The sequence below is a fragment of the Mastigoproctus giganteus genome, chromosome 10 (assembly GCF_048544385.1).
Source record: "Mastigoproctus giganteus isolate SK-2022 chromosome 10, ASM4854438v1, whole genome shotgun sequence".
Lineage (NCBI taxonomy): Eukaryota > Metazoa > Arthropoda > Arachnida > Uropygi > Thelyphonidae > Mastigoproctus > Mastigoproctus giganteus.
In genome coordinates, this window is record NC_143584.1 from 44,515,196 (window position 1) to 44,536,980 (window position 21,785).

General features: G+C 38.4%; 1 protein-coding gene across 2 annotated transcripts in view; it reads right to left on the reverse strand.

Annotated features, from left to right (window-relative positions):
- The window catches only part of LOC150079006 (cytokine receptor-like), a 453,754-nt gene that overhangs the window by 146,370 nt on the left and 285,599 nt on the right, over positions 1 to 21,785 (reverse strand). For both annotated transcript variants that reach the window (XM_090383341.1, XM_090383340.1), the window contains exon 8: positions 9,532 to 9,617. In XM_090383341.1, the coding sequence (XP_090239467.1) occupies positions 9,532 to 9,617 (86 nt within the window). The remainder of the gene's footprint in view (positions 1 to 9,531; positions 9,618 to 21,785) is intronic.

Consider the following 21,785-nt stretch of genomic DNA (forward strand, 5'->3'; position numbering starts at 1 on the left):
GGCAATGTTGTCTACCATATGTTTAGTTCATTTAACAGTCCTTGGATGTGAATACCAAAACGTTTGTTGGCAGTCTGACGGGTGTTGTAGAGGTTTTCCCAAAGTGGCTCGAAAACAGATGCCCACGTGCGATGATCATGCAGGGATTTCAATTTAAAGCCGCACTAAAGACAACTGCTTACATCAAAGAGATAGAGATGGTTCATTTGCTTCAACGTAAAGGCTTTGGACAGGAGATGTGCGAAATTCACCAGTGGCTGTCTGAATGGCCCAATGGTGGACTGGATCTAACCACTGAAGTACACTATCTTTAGCAGATCCATAAACCTGAGACCCATAATCAAGTTTGGAATGGACAAGGGCTCGGTAGAACAATCTGCATTCCATGAAGTTAAACCCCTTAACACATCTTGTCCTAAGTCGATGAACATGTAGAAATGTCAGCTTCTTGTTGAAAATAAGCCCAAGGAATTTGACTTCTACTACAACTGGGATGTTGTTTTGCCCAAGCCTTAATTCTGGGTCAGGATGCAGATTACGTTTGCAACAGAAGTGAACACAAACAGTTTTCTGTGATGAAAATCTGAACCCATTAGCCAATGACCAGAATGTAAGGTGATCAATGTTTTTTTGCAGTTGCCCTTCAATGACGCTCATATTGCATAAATGACAAAATAAAGCAAAATCGTCAACACAGAGGGCATTGTTTACTGTAGGCAGAAGTTGTTCTATAATAGTTTATTTTGATTGCGAAAAACGTGACACTTAGAACGGATCCTTGTGGGACTCCCTCGTCCTGACAAAATACTCGAGAGAGTGTGGATCCTAAATTGACTTGAAATTGATGATTCGTGAGAAAGTTTTTAATAAAAAGAGGTAGGTTACCTCTAAGACCAAAGTTATAGAGGTCTTTAGATATGTCAAATCACCAGACTGTGTTGTAGGCTTTTTAAATATCAAAGAAAACTGCTATCAGTTGCTTAGATTTAATAAAAGTGTCACGAATGTGTTTCAAGTCGGATTAAATGATCCTAAGTGGATCTGTTTCTTCGGCCGCACTGTGTCCTGGAAAGCAGACCATCTCTAAATACCATACTAGGCAAGAAATAACCATTCTTACCAGGGCCTTGAACAAACAGCTTGTCAGAGCAATAGGACGATAGTTACTTGGATTTCTAGGATCCTTTCCTGGTTTTGGGAAGGCAAGAACGATTGCCTTTCACCAGGAATCCGGAAATTGTTTATTAAGAAAAATTCTATTAAATAAAATTAAAAGGTGATCCTTAGATTGTGGTGAGAGGTGCTTATCATTTTGTAGTGGATGTCATCTGGCCCGAGAGCACTTGCACACGTGAGAAATGGTGCTGAATTTAACTCTCCCTGTGTAAAGGGCTTGTTATATGGTTCAAGCTCATTTGAAGAGAAGTTTAATGGATATTTCTATTTCAGGGCCAAAAACTGAGGGGAATAATGTTATTACAGAGGTTTTTGCAAAAGTTTCCCCCAGAGCGTTTGCAACTGCAGTTCGATCTGCAATTGGACATCCATTCTCCTCGAGGATCACTGAAGGGCTTGGTGAATATTTCCCCTTCATTTCCGGATCTTATCCCAGATTACTTTTGAGCTAGCCACCTGAGTTATAAATGATGTAAAGCAGATCCAAGATTTCTTTTGGCTCAGACATCGGACATAACGTGAAAATGATATTAAATTTCTAGTTGGCGGAATATCCCCCAAGCTTTGTTTTGTGCTTTTTTCGCTGATGTGCATTCTGAATTCCACCAAGGTTTGGGAAATAGTGAGAACCTGCTGGATGCTTTTGGGATTGCAATTGCAGCTGCTTGGACAATCGTTTCTGTGACATACATGACTGCATCATTGATGGGCCTCCTGACGGACTGTAGCGATGTCAAGATTTGCCAGATGCTGAAAGGCATTCCAGTCATCCTGATCAATTTTGGACCGCAGTAAACTAAATGGCAGAGGAAAGAATTGGTGAAGGGATGGTTGGAAATTTGCCAGAAATCTGCCTAATTTTCTTCCATACTAACGTGGAGTTAGTGTTTCTATTTATGGTAGATGCAAACTGAATCCAAGAATTCTTCTTGGCTTGCCTCTGAATGAGACATCCTTTGGCCCTTAATTTCTTGTAGTTAATAAGATTAAGCTGTGGTTGGGGATCTCCTAAATAAATTCCATGCTTTATTTTTTAACTTCTTTGCATTTTGTGCATTCTTCATTCCACCAATAGTTAAGGTGCCATTGAGACTGAGGATTCAACAATGGAATTGAACATTTAGCTGCAGATAGGTGTGAAGTGATATAATCTGTGGCTTCATCTATTGACTGTGTTCGTATAAATTTCTCGTCCAGAGTGACAGCTGACTGAAATTTGATCCAGTTGGCTCAAGAGAACTTCCATTTACTGCAGGGTTTGGCTAATGGTGGTTGTGCAGTAAGCAGATCACAAATAATTGGAAAATGGTCACTGCCCATGGGATCATCCATAAAAGTCCATTCCACAATTGGAAACAGAATCAGGAAGCATATTGAGAGATTGATTGCAGAAGTTTGTCCAGTTGGTAATTGTATGTGAGTAAGTGCACCAGTATTAAGAATGGTAAGGTTTTGCTTATCTACAAAGGTTTCAATCAGTCGGCCATGCCCGTCCAATTTAGTAGATCCCCATAATGGGTGGTGGCCATCAAAATCCCCCAAGAGACAGACAGGGGAAGGTAGCTGTATTAGCAGGTTTTCAAGATCTTGGTAAGAGAAGGTATGACTTCGTGGGAGATAAATTGATACTAATGTTAACTCAATCTGGGTTATCAAACGTACAGCAACAACTTCAATTTCCCAAACAATTTGCTTGGTTGGGATCTTTGAGCTGACCAAGATGACCACCCCCCCCCTCCATGGCAGAAGTTGAAGTATTATGATCATGTCGATAGATAGTTATTTGTTATTTGGTTTTTAGGAGCATTAGCAACTAAGGCCATATTGCTCCGGGATATGCAGTGGTCATTCCCTGACCTTTCCGCATCCTCCGTATATTTGGTGGTGACGGGCTCGAACCCCGGTCTAATCAAGAAGCGTGTGCTACGCACTGCTGCTCCTTCCCACCTGGCTACGGAGGCGCCGTCGATAGATAGAATAAGTTCTTTGTGCTGGTAAAAATTTGAGAAGTTAGATATATTTTCTGTAGACAGAAACCAACTGGAGAGTAGCGGTTAATTAAGTATTAAATATCATTAAAGTTGCTACGAAATCCTCTACAATTCCATTGCAGAATATAATGCATTATTGGGGTTTAATAAAAGAAGCTGTATCCGACTGTTTTTTTTTTTTTTTTTTAATGTGACTGGTTTATGGCATTCAGGCTTCGGTTTGTCTTTTTTTGGAGAATGGTCGACTGGTGTCCATATCTTCTTCCACATATATTTCTAAGATTGGGTCTTCCTGTCTGGACAAGTCAATTGTATCTATGGATGTGTCCTCAATATTCTTTTTTATGTTTGAACCTTGATTATTTGATGTAGCAGCAATCATTGGAGGAGGAGATTTCACTGGAACAGTAAGAGCAGTATTGCTTGCCTGGTTCAACTGCTTAGGGGTACTGGACTGTTTCTGGGAGAGAACAGTTAGTGCCCAGTCAGAGATTGAGGTGTTTGAAGGGACTATAATATCAGTTTGGGTGGCCACTGATTGATATTTTTGCAAAACACTGGCATATGTACGTTTAGTAATACAGGGACCAATTAATACGTTTGATACGTTTAGTATGCATAATACGTTTAGTAATACAGGGACCAATTAATTTCCTCGCTTCTTCAAAGCTTACTTTATTTTCAATCTTGTACTTCACAATTTTCTTCTCAGTTTTCCACCTGTCGCATGTCCTAGAATAAGCAGGATGGTTGCTTTTTACAGTTAGGGCAGATCATTTCTGTTGCCGAACAATCATTCTGAGTGTGATCGGTGGACCCACAGTTGGGACAAACTGGGTTTCCTCTACATGCCATTTGAGAGTGGCCATACTTTTGCCACTTATAACATCTCAAGGTATCAGGAAGTCTGGAAGGCTTTGAATTTTAGCTGCATAATTTAGAAGCAACATTTTCCTTCTAAGGTGAAGTGGAGGTTCATGTGCCTCTACATACAGACTGTGAACAGGGGATGTTCTAAATGCACTGAGAGCAGTACAAAGGGTAATGTGTTGGACGGTATTAAGTCTGATTAATGCACTTTTCCTAGCTGAATGATATACAATAGCACCATTGTCTAAATGAGATCTCATAATAGCACGATACAAATGTAATAGAGTGTATCTATCAGCTCCCCACGTCACAGCAGAAATGGACCTAAGTATATTAAGTTTCTTTAGACAAACATTTCGGAGGTATGTGAATGTGAAACAAAGTTCAGTTTGGTGTCCAATATTAAGCCTAGGAAACGAAGATTACCAGTGAGAGTGATCAAATGGTTTTTTAATCTGAGTTCCGGTTCTGGGTGTAGCTTACGCTTTTTGCAGAAGTGAACTGCAATTGTTTTTTGTTCTGATAAACGATATCCATTCTGCACTGCCATTGTTTCCAACATATTTATGGAGAATTGCAGCTGTCTTTCAATAGTATGAATATTTTGTGAATGGCAAGATATAGTAAGATCATCAGCATACATATATATAGTTCTACAATATTGGGGATGTTGTGTGTTATGGTGCTCAGTCTAGGTGAAAAAAGGGTAGAGCTCAGTACCGATCCTTGTGGGACACCTTTTTCTTGAGTGTAGGACAGAGAAAGTATAGATTGGTAGCAGACCTGAAAGGTTCTGTGTTGAAGAAAATTTCTAATGAATTCTGGTAAGTGCCCTCACAATCCTATGGAATGAAGTTCTCTCAATATACCATACCTCCAGGTAGTGTCGAAAGCCTTTTCTATATAGAGACATATCATTACAAGATGTTCATTTTTGACATAAGCATTGAGGATGTTAGTCTCGGCTTTCACCATTAGATCCAAAGTGGCTCTGTTTTGTCGGAAACCAAACTGATTGTTGTTCATCAGTGCTTCAGTTTCAAGAACCCGGGTAAGCCGTCTGTGTATCATTCTTTCTAGGATTTTACTTAGGCAGCTGGTTAGAGAAATAGGTCGGTAATTTTCTGGAAGTGAGTGATCTTTTCCTGGTTTAGGAAAGGCTAAAATGATGGAATGATGCCAGGAAGATGGATATGTACCTTCAAGAAAAATCCGATTATAGAACATTGATAGTAATTCAAGGTCGTACTGTTTATATGTTTCAGCATTACATGATATATACCATCAGGTCCAGCTGCACTGTAGGGTGCAGCTGGACCTGATCTATTTAATGCTGTTTGCAGTTCAAATAGGTTAAACGGTTGATTATAGGCAATATATTGGGTAGTATGGAATTTTATTTTGTACCTTTCAGCCAAAGCTTTGATTTTAAGAAAGGATTTGTCATATGCTGACGTGGCAGATGTTTGGTGGAAATTCTCTGCAAGGGTGTTAGCTATTTCTTCTTCAGAAGAGATTTCCTGTCCATTTTTGATTAAGAGGGGAGAAGGAAAAGGTGGATATTTCCCATTTAATTGCCGAATCGTTTTCCAGATGAGATGACTGCTAGTATCCTTTGTAATAGTGGAGGCAAACTATATCCACGATTCCTTTTTGGCTTTTATTCTAATTTGTCTAGCTTTTGACTTGAGCCTTTTATATTAAATTAGGTTGCTAGTAGGTGGGAACTTCCGGAACAGGATCCAAGCTTTATTTTTTTTTCCTTTTTGGCATTGGTACAAGTTTCATTCCACCAGTGTTTAAGGTTTTTGTGTTTATATGTAGAGGCTTGAGATACTGCTTCGGAGGCCATGGTCAGTATTTGCCTGGAAATATGCTCTGTGACATCATCAATGGGTTGTAGTCTGATCAACTGGCTATCAAAAGAAAAGACGGGTTTAAAACTTTTCCCAATCTGCTTTGGAGAATTTCCATTTTGAGCGATTATCAGGGTATGGTGTTTGAAGCGTTTGGATTCTGCATATGATTGGGAAGTGATCACTATTGTGTGGGTCGTTTAAAACTGTCCATTCTATACTGGGATATATAATATGGGGGAACAGAGAGTTAAATCAATTGCTGACATAGATCCAGTGGGAAGGTGAGTATAAGTATTTTTCACCAGTTTTCAGTAATGTTAGATTCAGTTGGTCTAGTATCGTATCGATCAAGTGTCCTTTATTGTCCATGTGGTCTGATTCCCACAATGGATAATGCGCATTGAAGTCACCAAGGATACAAAAAGGTGGTGGTATTTGTCTTATGAGGTCTTCTAGTTCTTTAAACATGCACATCTTGTTAGGTGGAAGGTACAGAGATACTAGAGTTAGAACTTGCCTAACTGATACACGTACAGCAACAGCTTCTAAGTGGGTCTGAAGCGGAATGTTTCTAGAAGATATTTTACAGTCAACTAGAATCGCGATGCCTCCACACGTGGATAGTGAAGAGTTTCTATCTTTTCTGTAAAATGTAAAATTTCTGATTGATGGAGTTCTTGTGGAGTTAGATTAGTCTCTTGTATGCAAATGGCTACAGGACCATACCGGGAGATTAAATCATAGATGTCATCGGTATTGCTGCGTAAACCTCTACAATTCCATGAACAATGTTCTGCATTATTGGGGTTTGAGGAGAGAAGGCGAGTCTGTCTGTTTCTTGCGAGTGGTTTGCTTTTGACGGTTATATTTCGTTTTATCTTTTCTAGGAAAATTGGGACATCCGGGATCTGTACTCTCTTCTACGTCATCAGTTTGACCTGATGAAAATCCAGTCTCCATATCATCTTCTGCATGAAGATCAAGGACCGTTTCATCGTGTGTAGCTATATTTTCAGAGTCCATTCTGTTTGAGTTTGTCTTTTGTAATTCAGTAGCTTGTTGCCTTTGTGATTTATTAAAAATTTATCACATGATTTGATTTTAGGTGGAACTGTGATAGGAGTATTACTTATTTCTTCAACTAGAACAGGTTTGGTGGTAGGTTGAGATGTTGATAGCACAGACCGTGCCCATTCTGAAATGGATGTATTGGGCGGAATTGATACCTCAGTTTGGGTTGAAACAGCTTGGCACTTTTGTGCAACGGAAGAGTAAGTGGTTTTTGGGATAGTTGACTTTATTTGCTTTCTTGCTTCTTGATATGTGACCTTATTCTTGATCTTATACTTTTGTATTCTTTTTTCAATTTTCCAGAGGTTGCATGATTTTGAGTATGCTGGATGGTCATTCTTGCAATTTGGACATTCCGGAGCCTTTGCAGTACACTGTTTGTGAATGGTTTTTTGACCTGCAGTTAGGACAAGTAGTTTCGCCTCTGCATGTTGTCTGGGAGTAACCAAACTTTTGGCACGTGAAACATCTTAAAGGGTTTGGAATGTATGGTCGGATATGACAGTTTAGGTAGCCTGCTTTAACTGAGGTCGGAAAATTTGGTGTACTAAAGGTCAATATAATATTACCTGTTGGAACAAGTTTGTCATCCTTCCATATCATAATTCTTCTTGCTTGAGTTACTTTCTGTTCTAGTAATTCCATGACTATCTCCTCTTCGGTCATGTTCAATAAATCCCATTCACTTATTACTCCTTTTGAGGAGTTCAAAGTGTTGTGCAGTGAGACTTGGATTGGGATTTCACTTACAGATGACATTTTTAGTAATGATTCTGAATACCTTGCTTGAGTGGTCTCAATTAAAAGATCTTCTGACTGGAGCCATTTTTACCATTTTCGGTGTACCTACTGCATTCTCGAGACACCTCTGGATGACAAAGGGAGAGAGTCGGCTTAGCGGCTGAGTCAATAAGGAATGTATAATCAGAAAAGCTGGTGGTTCTGATTTATTAGAGTCCATTTTCATTCTCTTTGGAACATTGAGATCGTCTTCCATTCTGCTGGTCTCAGTATGTCGAGAGTCTGTTGGCTCTATTGGTAGACATGCATCACAGTTCACTGTTGCTCCTTTTAGCCCTGGGAGTGAGAGCTTTTCTTCCCTTTTTCCAGCCCTGCCACGTGGAGGCAGAAGCGGTGCCACCTAGTGGCCAAGCAGCTGGAGAAGTTACTTTGTTAGTGCAAAAATTAATAAATGTACTAGGAAAAGAAAGGTGATTTTCTTCATTGGGTTCTTACTTAGGATCTGTTAAGTACAGAACAACTTACAAAGAAATGAGGATGAAAAAAGCACTGGAAAGAAAGCAGAATGCAATCACTGAGAAAGATCACAAATACACTATCACTTGGCACTCGGGGCCAATGAATTTAATAACCTACATTTTAATGTGTTCCATAACAATAGTTTCGACACCGTCTTAATAACCCAGAATCACCATAGAGTCCCCAACCCAACTCCAAAACTATCAACCGTGACGCAACCATCAATATAGGAACACATTATGTCAAATTTACTCATAGTAGAAAGGAAAAACTAAATAAGAAATACGTGAAGACAGATTTCTTCCTCATGTAGTTAGACGGAAACTTTTCGATACTTCATGTTCACAGGACGGAATGAAACTAAAAAATGCATCGCTGAGTAAGTATTTAAGAGAAATTTAGTCTCATCACACATGTGTTTATAGGACCAATTACCTGATATTAAAAAAAGTCTACGAATATTAATTGAGTGTTTACGGAGTTTCACTCCAAGTGTTTCAGCAATAAGTAATTTACTATAATTGTGCTGAATTGTGCTGAATATTAATTATTTTGGCTTCATTAAAATGAAAGCAATGTGCCTCATTCACAGCATGGAATGCCGACTTTGAAGCGTTTGCTCTTGATGCACATACAAAAGCCTCATGTTGTTTAACGTGAAAATCCAACATCCCCTAGAGTCGATTGAACATAAACCAGGTCGTAGTCTTTACATAAAATGTTATAGAAGACAAGATCAAGCATTTGTTGAAAGGAAGAATCTGAGGAACCTTTCTTTAATAATGTATGCAATTTACTGGTAGGTCTAGCTATTACTTTCATATCTGTACCCTTATATAACTAATTGATATATAAAGTAGAACGTACTGAGCCTTTGCAGTTCTGTTATCTGTTAATCAAATAGTCTGGTTATGGACACATTACTCTAATGTATCCATAATTACTTTCCGACAGAGCTGTCAATGTCTTGGATGATAGGGATATACCTAATACGTTGGCCAGTTAGCGAATATTAATGTATGAAAAATATGTGTAAAATTTTGAATGCGCTGAAGTATGCAAAATTCAGTATCAGAGTTAGAACAATATTTCTTAAACAATAACATCAATTATCAACAAATATCTATTTTTTTTAAATAATAACCATTGTTATATTGTATCTTTACTAAGCTAAAGAAAATTTCTGGTCACTCTTTCAACTTTTGGGGTGGAAAAAAATAAAACCCCCAGCTAAGAAATCTTTGAAATTTGGGTCTTAGTACCCACATCTGACAAAATTAATTTACATAAATAATGACAATTACCTTCCAATAAATTTTAACATTTCTATGTCTTTGCAAATTTTGTACTTCAATAGCCCCATCAACTGTTTCAGGCACATCATATGGTTCTGAAATCAAACAAACAAACAAACAAACTTAATATATATGTAATAAATATATATATTAAGATTAAAAAAAATTGCAAGCATGAAAATAAATTATGACAAGGAAAACACACACACACTGAATCCTTTTGTCAATGAGAATTGCCTGCTTGATTAAAAATTTAAAAATTCCAAAAAAAATCAAAATAATCCAATTGAAAATATAAATGGCTCCATATCCAGGAGGATACAGAGCCAGCAGTCATGCAATTTTTGCCAGATGTGAATTTCAAAGTTTTAGCTGAAAATAATCTTGTTTAAATATGTTCCAGTAGCAGCTTCTTCAAATTTTACAACTGATACACAACAGAAATAACAACCATAAAAATAAGGTGATTTATACAACCACAGCAATTTTTCCCACTCTTCCTATTAATTTATAAGCAAGAAAGCAAAGTACCGATTGAAAATATAAATGGTACCATCACATATGTATTAAAGAATTTGCATTCTGTGAGGTAAATAAACAAGCTGAAACTTTCATTTGTTTTTAAAGCCATTAGCAAGGTGGCTAATAAGTGAAATGAGTTTTTTTTTCTTTTTTTTTTAAGCAGAAAGCAGTGAAACAATATCTATGCCCCAACCCCCCGATATATATCACAAATTCAAACAAGTACACCAACCGTTTATGAAATAGTTTAATACTGAAAAATAAACGATACGGTACTGTAAAATAATATTTACAAAAACTGACTTATGAAATGAAATATAATACAGGTTAAAAGCGATAAAACAATTATTGAAAATAATATTTACAAAGACTGACGTATAAATCAGTCTTTGTAAATATTATTTTCAATCATTGTTTTATCGCTTTTAACCTGTATTATATTTTATTTCATTAGTCAGTTTTTGTAAGTATTATTTTACAGTACCGTATCGTTTATTTTTCAGTATTAAACTATTTCAGTTAAACGGTTGGTGTACTTGTTTGAATTTATGATATGAATCATTGATATGATCAGTAATTTTTATTTATCTTTAATTAATTTAAATTTTAAATTCAAGTTTTCATGGCAACGTTAATGACAGTTTGTTATTATTATTAATACTGTACAATAAAAATAGAAAAAAAAAAATTGTGAAGAACAGAATGCCAAATTTTTGCAAGAAGCATTTACTGACAAAATCACTTTTTCTGCAAAATCTTAAAAGTAATAAATACTAACATTTAAAGCAGATAACAGTGGTCAGCATGATTAAGCTGGTGGCTGTTTGTTTGTTTGTTTGTTATTTGGTTTTTAGGAGCATTAGCAACTAAGGCCATATTGCTCCGGGGATATGCAGTGTTCATTCCATGACCTTTCTGCATCCTCCGTATTTGGTGGTCACGGGCTCGAACCCCGGTCTAATCAAGAAGCGTGTGCTACGCAGTGCTGCTCCTGCCCACCTGGCTACGGCGTGCCTAAGCTGGTGGCAAAGGACTTTACAGGACCACCTTAAATATATCTGTTACTTATACACAGTGTATTTGGCAAAATATAACTTCTTTTGCCAATATGTGTATTTATTTGAATTTTTGCCTTTCAGTTCTTTGAATTTTAAAATGGAAGTGACTAATAGTTTCACATTTATATTTTGTTCAGTGTTTCCCCCACCAACAGAATTAATAAGTTTGCTGTTTTAAAAATGAGAATCCCTCTTCCCATTTCACCCATTCAATTCACTCCAGATGTTTGTCTAGTTCTGCCTTGAACTTAATTTAAGTTGTTAACCCCCATTACAATAGATAGATGCTTGTTTCAACAATCAACCACCTGCTGGCTAAAGGCATTTTTACATACAACAATTGTCTAATCTACAATTGTCTTTACTCAATTTGAATTTATATCCCCTCAGGTGAGTAATGTTCGGGAGGCAACTAGAGGGAGTAATACTCTTGATTTGATTATCAGTAGTGATTCTTGATGCATTAAGAATCTGCAGATAAATGAACCACTAGGTGGCAGTGATCACAGTGTGCTGAAGTGGGGTTTACTCAAGGAGGTAACTACCATTAGGGTTATTGCTTTCGTAAAGGCGACTACGATGGAATGAGCCAGTATTTAAATTCTATACAGTGGGACCAACTGATGATGTTACCAACAGCAAATTCAAAATGGGAAGCATTCAAAGAACTTATCTTGGAAGTTACTAGGCTTTACATACCAACTAAGAAAAATTGTTCAAGGTTTAGGCCTAAATGGATGTCAGATGAACGAATGAGACATATGGCAGAGAAGAAAAATGCATGGGATACATATAAATTAACACGTGACACAGAAGCCTATGATAGATACAAGTTGATCTGCAACCAAGTTACAAAGGAGGTTAGGCAGGCGAAGGCAGATTACGAGAAATATTTGGCAAGGGATGCAAAGAAAAACAGCAAAGAGTTCTTTACTTATGTAAACTCTAGAAGAAAGGGGATGAATCATATTGGTCCACTTGATATCGATGGGTCAACTGTTGATATGATCAGTAATCCTGCTCAGGTAGCTAACAAACTAAATGAATATTTTGCATCGACATTCCCACATGAGGAGTTATTCAGCGAGGGGAATGCCAGAGGTGTATTCAACTCTGGCAGTAAGCTAGAGAATCTTGTAATAACTGAGAGTAAAGTGGAGGAGAAATTGCTGAAGATAAACACAAGAAAGGTACCTGGGGTGGATGGGATCTATCCAGTTATATTAAAGGAGGCAGCAAAGGAAGTAAGCAAACCCTTAGCCATAATTATGAGAGCTTCCTTGGACTCAGGGGAGGTACTCATGGACTGGAGATGTGCAAATGTGTCAAATGTGTCTATAATTACTTGTGTCAGCCTTTGACACAAGTAATTATAGACCTGTGAGTTAAACTTCTGTTCCCGGAAAATTAATGGAGGCACTGGTTAAAGAAGCACTGCAGGATCATCTAGACAACACTTCAGTTATAGCTCAGACACAGCATGGTTTTGTTAAGGGGAAGTCTTGCCTGACCAATTTGATTGGATACTATGATGCAGTCACAAAAGAAATGGATGCAGGGAATAACTTTGATATTATATACTTGGATCTTAGAAAGGTTTTCGATACTGCTGCACATGGAAGACTGCTGCACAAATTGGAGCAGTGTGGCATTGGAGGCTTTGTTTTTGTTTGTTTGTTATTTGGTTTTTAGGAGCATTAGCAACTAAGGCCATATTGCTCCGGGATATGCGGTGGTCATTCCTTGACCTTTCCGCATACTCCGTATTTGGTGGTGACGGGCTCGAACCCCGGTCTAATCAAGAAGCATGTGCTACGCACTGCTGCTCCTTCCCACCTGGCTACGGAGGCGCCCGGCATTGGAGGCAAATTGCTGCTATGGATAAAAGGGTGGTTGAGGAGGAGAAGACAGAGTGGTAATCAATGGACACTGCTCATCGTGGACTAATGTTATTAGTGGAGTCTCTCAGGGTTCACAATATTGGGTCCATTATTGTTTTCTGTATTTATAAATGATATTGATGATGATATATCAAGCTTAATGTCCAAGTTTGCAGACGATACGAAGATTGGCAGGGTTGTCAAGGACACTACTGACACTATGCTGCTGCAACAGGATCTGGAAAGGTTGAGCAGAGGGGCTGAGAGGTAGCAAATGAAGTTTAACATTGATAAATGTAAAGTACTACATATGGGAAACAGTAACCCCAGAGCAACGTATCAACTCTGTGGTACTACACTGACAGTGGTAGAGAATGAAAGGGACCTGGGGGTGGTTGTGCAGGCAGATATGAAGTTCTCTGAGCAGTGCAGATGGGCTGCAAGAGTAGCTCATGGTATATAGGAATTTTTCTAGCAGGGATAAGGAGGTGATTATTCCCTTGTATAAGGCAATGGTCAGGTCACACCTAGAGTACTGTATACAGGCCTGGAGGCCTCATTTCAAGAAGGATGTAGAGCTGCTGGAACGAGTACAGAGAAGGGCAACAAGATTAGTGAATGGAACAAAGGGGTGCTCTTACAAAGAAAGGCTTAAGTTTTGCAAATTACAGTGTTTGGAGACTAGGCACAAGTGAGGTGATCTGATAGGTGTATAAAGCCTTGAATGGTTTGAGCATGCTCAATGCTGATGGGATTCTTGCTCTTGCTCAGAATAATCACCTGAGAGGGCATAAATTCAAACTGAAGAAAGACGGATGTGGGATAGACTTGCGGAAATTTGCCTTTAGCCAGCGGGTGGTTGGTTGGTGGAACAGACTTCCATCCCTTGTCATGGAAGTTGATAGCCTAAATAAGTTTAAGGCTGAGCCGGACAGGTATTTCGAAAGAACGGAGGGGTGAAGTGGAAGTGGTTATTTTTATTTATTTATTTATTTATTTATTTATTTTTTATTATTTTTTTTTTTTTTTTTGGCTGATGCTGCATAAGCTTGCTTTCTTGCATCAAATGCCTCTACTAATGCTAATGCTATTCTGATTGTTGTTGATATAGGGGGTTTTTGATGGCACATAAGCTACTTTGGCTATAATGCACCTATTCATTTATTATAAAAAGAAATGAGAAAGTTTCATAAATTCAGAATTGATTAAAAAGTCCAGTTTGCTTTAAGAAGTTGAAAAATTTGGAAATATCTGCATTGTCGCCAATGAGATTCTCTAAAGTTATTGGTCTACCAAGATTAACCAGTGATAGCAGGGTTGACGTTCTGTCTTGTTCGTAGTGAGAGCAGTCAATGAGAATGTGTTTAATACTCACATTTATATTACAAAGTGGACACTGTGGCAGGTCGTTCCCTGTGAGTAAATAAAGGTGGGTCAGATAAGTATGTCCTATTCTTGCCACTTGAAAGGACTACTTCTCATCTTGATGTGCAGACACTGGAGCACCAAATTTTTGGATCATGTTTAAATTGAAAGAGTTTATTATTAATTTGAGAGTGCCATATTGCTGTCCATTTTGACAGGCATGCAGCCTGAATGGTTAATGCATAGTCTGATGGTGGAACAGGGATATTAGTTAAGTCTAAGGTAGTTGGATTTTCTGCAGCTTTATCAGCCAGTTCATTGCCCAAAATGCCAGAATGAGCTGGAATCCAGTAGAAGGTGACCAGTTGATGGCATTCTTCAATTTGTAGTAATATGCTTTTTAATTCGTCTAGAACAGGGTGTACTTTATCTGAGGAGTTACATAAAGTCAAGATTGAGCTGACGGAATCAGTGTAAATAACCGATTTTAAAGCACAGTAGGAAGAGAGATTTTGTAAAGCTAGTTTGATTGCATATGGTTGGTTGATTTAGATTTTATTGGCGCATTAGCATCTAAGGCTATAATGCGCCAAGACCACTTTGATTGCATATAATTCAGCTGTGAAGATACTAAATTCAGATGGCAGGGATGCTGAAATAACGGTATTTGGAAACACTCAGCCACTCCAACGTTTAAATTTGATTTAGAGCCGTCTGTATAAATTGGAGAAAAGTCAATGTATCTTTGAGTGTGAGCTTCATGAAGTTGTTTGATATTTGATGTTTGTAAAATGTTCTTTCCCCATTGAGAGAGGTAAGTGTCACAGGTCGGCATAGGAGGTGGAACCCATGGTGGTTGAGTACAAGTTGTTACCTGTTGTACAGAATGGATGGAAACACGTTTAACTCTATAGTGTACAGCTCTGCAGTTAATATGCTGCATTCAGGGAGGATCTGCTCTGATATAGTGGTGACTATAAAGACAGAAGCAGATCCTACATATAATTCCAACTTCGAGCCATCTGTGTAAACTGGCAAGAAGTCAGAATGTTCAGCTCTGTGTGCTGAATAAAGCTGCAAGTAGACAGACAATGGAGTGTCCAACTTTCCCCAGTTTTTAAGAGAAAAATCACATGCTACAACATGAGCATGCCAGAGTGGAAGGGGCAGCTTTAATGTTTGGGCAACCTTGATTTCTTAAGTTCTTTGAGTAGTTCTTGGAAATGAATACCAAGAGGATGATTGGCAGTCCAATGGGCATTGTACAAACTTTCCCATTGTGGCTCAAAAGCAGTTGGCTACGTAGAATGCTCTCGCAGGGATTTCAGTTTTAAAGCATATTGAAGAGACAACTGCTTACGTCAAAGTGATAATGGTGATTCATTTGCTTCAGTGTATAGGCTCTGGACAGGAGATGTTTGATATGCTGTAGTAGTGATACTAATAGCCCGAAGATGGACAGGGTCCAGCCAATGAAGTACACTCTCCCTGGCTGAATTGTATACCTGGGACCCATAATCTAGTCTGGATTGCACAAGTGCCAGTAAATGTGTAGTACGGTGCATCAGTTTGTACCCAAAGATGTAGGACAAGAGGACAAAGAGCGACGAACATTAAGGCCTCTCGTGCACTTTGTACGAAGTTGACGGATGTGATCTAGAAAGGTCAGCTTTTTATCAAATATGAGTCCCAAGAATTTTGTGTATGACATTACTGGAATAGCATTTTGTCCAAGATTTAATTCAGGTTCAGGACGACGGTCATGCTTATGACAAAACTGTGCGCAAACGTTCTTCTGCGGTGAGAACCTGAATCCATTAGCAAGTGCCCAAGAATTAATGTGATTAATGGCTTGTTGCAGTTGTCTTTCAATAATCCTCATGTTGCATGATTGAGAATATATGCTAAGGTCATCAATACAGAGGGCGCTGATTACAGTTGGGGGGAAGTTGTTCTGTGATGGCAAAAAGCATGACACTTAATACTGATCCTCGTGGTACTCCCTCCTCTTGGCAAAATGGATGAGAGAGAGTGAGGATCCTACACGAACTTGGAAGGACCGCTTCGGTAGAAAGTTTTTAATAAAAATGGGGAGATGACCTCTAAGACCGAGGTCATGCAAATCTTTTAAGATGCCAAATCTCCAAGTTGTGTCATACACTTTCTCTATGTCAAAGAATACTAACAACAAATGTTCATGTTTTGGGAAAGCATCCCAGATGGATGTTTCCAGTCTAATAAGATGGTCCAGAGTGGGTCTGTTTCTGCAGAATCTGCACTGAATGTTGGAGAGAAGGTGGTTTGATTTTAATATCACATTAAATGAAAATTAACCATTCTCTCCATGATTTTGCACAGACAGCTGGTCAGGGCGATAGGATGATAATTAGTAGGGGGTTTTAGGATCCTTTCCTGGCTTTGCAAAGGCAAGAAATGCATGCACCAGGCATCCAGAAGCTGCTCTTCAGTATAGATTTTATTATGGAGTAGTTTATTCATAGATGTTGGTGAAAGGTGCTTAATCACTTCATAATGGATGCCATCTGGTCCAACAGAACTTGCTTTAGAAAGTGAGAGAGCTCCTTTTAATTCCAGCATAGTGAATGGTTCGTTGTATGAACAAAGGCCTTTTAGTGTGAAATTTAGTGCCTGTTTTTCTCTTTTATATTTCAGGTCCAGAAACTCTGGGAATAAGGCAGATTTCCCAGAGTTGTTTGAAAAACATTTCCCCCAAGAGCATTGCTATTGCAGTTGGCTCTGCAATAGTGCATCCGTTATAGTCTAGAATCGATGAGGGGTGAGATGTACGTTTTCCCTTCATTTTCTGGATTTTATCCCAGACCACCTTAGCGCTGGTAGATGGGGTAATAGATGATGTAAAACAGTTCCATGGTTCCTTCTGACTCTGACAACAAGTGTAGCATGCTTTGGCTCATGCATGTTTAAAGGCTGGCTATAAGGTTGACTGTGGAGGGATATTAGTGGAATATCCCTCAAGCTTTGTTTTGCACCTTTTTAGCTGCTGTGCATTGTGAATTCCACCACAGTTTGGCAAAAGGTGGAAAGGTAGTGTTTTTGGGATTACAATTGCAGCTGCAGGTACGATATTTTTTACAATGTATGTGACTGAATCACTGATAGGCTTCTGACTGACTGCAGTGATTTCAAAATTTGCCTGATGTTGAAAGGCATTCCAGTCAGCCTGATCAAACTTCCACCGTGGTAACATAAAAGGCAGACATGGTCTCCCACTGTGTAAGCAGATTATCACAGGGAAATGATCATTTCCATATGGGTTCTCCTCCACTTCCCAAGTGAGAGAAGGGGGAGCAGATAATATATCAATAGCAGAAAATGTATGGGTAGGCATGTGGAAGGTGTTTGTTCCAACATTTAGAAGGAAGAGGTCATTGTCATATGCTCTGACTCGTCCCCTTCCACAGATGCTAGCACTACCCCCCACAGGGTGTTAAACGAGATATCATGGATTATCCCAAGATATCTCGTTTTTAGTTTTAAGTTTTTTTGGAACTACACGAAATATCTCAGTATACAATAATACCTGAAGCAAACAATACTACCCCCAAATTTAGGACTGAAATGTATTTTCTCAGGAATTTATCTGGCTTAATTTTGCACTAGCCAGATAAATCCCAAGATTTCTCAGGATTTTCTCACACCTGGTAGCAGACAACTGGCTTTCATATTGCTTATATTGTTAAGCAACGTCAGAACAGTAGCGTACATTCATGTGCCGCCAGTAAGAAAAATATAATTTGCCATCCTAAATACTGAACCCACGAAAATAATTCACAAAAACAATATCGAAAAATATTTTGGCACCATCTTGAACTGCCGCCCGTAAGCGATGCTTACCTCACCTGTCTACTTGAGGTGGCCACGTGTCAGAACATAGTTAGTTCGTGATTATTGCTTGTGGCGGGAGGTTACTGCTAGGGCATTCCACTTGATTTTTAAAATTTATTTATATAATTAGTAACAAAGAGTTTTTCTGTTATTTTGCTCAAGCGCTAATTTATTTTAAAAAATCTGTATAATCTGCACACTTTTTTGGTGTACATGAGATAACTCGGGATAGCCCAAATGGGTTAAATGCTCCCATGTATTTTCTATGAAAAAATTAAACACAAAAAAACTATACGAGTATTTGCTTGCATGATGCATACTTTTAATCTGTAAAATAAAAAAAGTTGATCCGTTATGGCACATTTTCCAGAAAAAAATGTTCCAGGAAGGGGTTAAAATCCCCGAGAAGTAAAAAAGGGAAGGCAACTGCGTTACAAGATCATCGAGGTCTTTCTGTGAAATGTCAGTCCCAGGTGGCAAATAAATAGAACAGACAGTTAATAAAAATCTGACTCTAGGCGAACTGCTGGTTGTAAGTAGCAAGGGCTGAACTGGAGTCTGGTTGCCCACAAGGATAGCCACTCCTCCATAAGCAGGACCATCTGCAATTCTATCCTTATGAAAAATTGTGATGTTATGCATGGTGGGGTGATCATTTGCCTTTAGGTAAGTCTCCTGCAAGCAAAAGTAAACTGGCTCGTGCTTTTACAGGAGGGCTTTGATGTCATCAGTATTTCACCAGAATCCACGACAATTCCATTGTAGGAATTTAGCAATTATTTTGGCTTGGTGGATCCATCAGGCTGCTGCCAAGGTGCTGAGGGGCTTACTTTTGTCAGTCTTGGATTTAACTTTTTTTGGAGAAGTACAGACACTGTCCCATGTCCATTTCTTCCTCCGCAAAGAGTTCCGTGACTGATTCATCCAGTACCTCATTATCCTCTACATTATTGTTTCTAGCATTACAGGTGGCTCATCTAATCTTTTTGGCTTTTCTCTACCACTTGGTTTTGGTAGTGGTGGAGAACTAGGAGGTACGGATATAGGATGGCAGCTGACTGTTTTTTTGGTGGGGTTTTGTGAAATCGATAAATTGCATGCAATCGAAGTGAATGACTCTCTTGGTGGTATAGCCATCTCAGTTTGTGTATTTTGCAGAAATCATCTGAGCATATGAAGTCTTCCCGCTATTTATTGGCTGGATGTGTTTTCTAGCCTCTGGGTAGGTAGGAGATATTCAGCTCTGTTTTTAGTTTTTGTATTTCTTTTTTATCCTTCCATAGCTGGCACGTCTGGAGTAGGCAGGGTGCTCTCCTTGGCAATTTACACAGATCAGTTTGAAAGCTGAAAATTTCTTACTCTCGTTGTCTTTCACACCACATCGAGCACACGCAGGATTACCGCGACAAGCTGTTTGTGGGTGGCGATATTTTTGACATCTAAAACACCTCAGTGGGGTTGGAATGTAAATCCTCACTGGGAAGTTTAACTACCCTGCCTTGATGGAACTTGGAAGCCGTGGGGTGTTAAATGTTAGGATAAGAACTCTGGTAGGGACGAGATTCCCATCATTCCACATTGATATTCTCTTCTTCAGTGACATGAAGGTCAAACTCTGATATGACACCTCATGAAGAGTTCAGGGTTTTGTGGGGGTTACAGTAATAGGTATTCCCCTTATTGATGTGCCTTTCAGGATTTTTTCCGCCTGTTTCATGTTTGAAGCTTGGACCAAAAGGTTGCCGGAATGCAGTTGTTTTACAGATTTAGGTAATCCTACCAACCATTCTAATCCTTTCTGGATAAAGGGTGACATCTTCCCAATTGACCGCTCTCTGGTGGAATGGAGAATGAGGAGAAGAGGTGTCACAGATGGTGTTTTATCCTCAGTTCTGGTTCTTTTAACAGAATTTGTGTCATTATCATCTGATCGATTAGGTAGGGGCCTTGTTGGGCCAGAATAAGTAGGATTTAAATTACTCATATAAGTAAGATAATAATTTCCCATGCCCTAAGTACTTCACCCACCACAGAGCCCTACGAGGGGATGCCCACTCGTGAACTAGCAGGTACTGTGTACATGAATGGGATGGCAAGTTTGCCACCATACCCACAGTAGGAGCACCATACCCACATTTCCAATAAGCCTTGATCTCGTCCCAGAACCAAAGGGAGGGAGACTTATTGGAACACAGCTGACCCTAGCAGTAAGAACCACCTGCCGATTGATCCCAATTGGGCAAATCCAGGTCCACCTATATTGTCAAAGCATGGGGGGGGGGGGCAAAGTGGTATTAAGGCTGGGCCCCCTCAACCACCAGAATCCCCTTTCTGAGTTTTCATGGGTTGCGGAACAGCTGCACACGCCAGATTCCAATGATGTAATCCTGGAACTAAGGTATGGGCATTAGATCCCAGTGATGCTAATCTGGAAGGCCAGAAGCATCACTGGAAGGTCCCCTCACTACGTACAGGTGCCCACATCGAGGGGCCAGTCTGTATAACAATCTTTCATGTAGAACAATTATCAAAAACTTTACGCTTAATAGCTTTAATCTATGAAGAGCAGTGACCATTTTAACCACTATCTCCTACCACTCAACCATCTCTTTTATCTATAGGAATGTTGGGCAAAATTTATTCAAAACAATGAATAAGAATAAAATGTTTATTTTATTTATAAATCAAAAAAAAAAAAAAAAAAATTTTTATTATTCAAAATGAAATTTATTCTGTTAAGCACAATAAATTATTCACTTATTCCTTATTCAAATCCTATTATTTGTGATTAATGTAATTTTTTATTCATAACTTACAAATATAGTTTTAATTACAGTGTTATTCAAAATAATTGTTGGCTGTTGACTAGGTAAGAAAGTTGCAAACTGAAAGGAAAAAACATTAATCAATATGAGCAAATGCTCTTTTTTTTTTTAAGACTGCCATTCATTTATAGTTTTGATGGCCAACCTCCTTGATTAATGCCATCCTCATTTTTTAGTACATAAACAATGAGTATGCTGCTACATCTAATCCACATTCTGTAAATTTACCTGCGAGCATAACCTATTTCTCAAAAATTCTATCAGTAAGTTTATCTGGTTTAAGCAGATTAGTCATGGTGGAAAAGGAGAAAAGTCTAACAAAAAAAAAAAATTTTTTTTTTTTTTTTCATTTCCACGTATTTTGTCAAGGTTAGCTAATAATTCTTGCCCTTTACAAATAAAATAGTCAATTAAGAACCAGAGTTATGTAATTTCAGACATATGTATTTTTTTTTTCGCTGAATTTTATTTTATTATTATTATTATTTAGGATTGTAAAATTTAAAATAGTAAAAAAAAAAAAAAAAAAAAAAGCAATAAATAACGAACACGGTACACACAAATTTCACAAGTGATATACGATAACAAGCTTAAAAAGTAGGAATGAAGAGAAGAGTTTGAAAATTCATTTATGTTTTTTTATGGCTAAAGATTTCAGTGAAGGGGATACGCATTGCCATAATAACGTAAAAACCCACAGAATTCAAGCTATCAGTATTATCGCAAATGCAATAAAGTTTCTATCA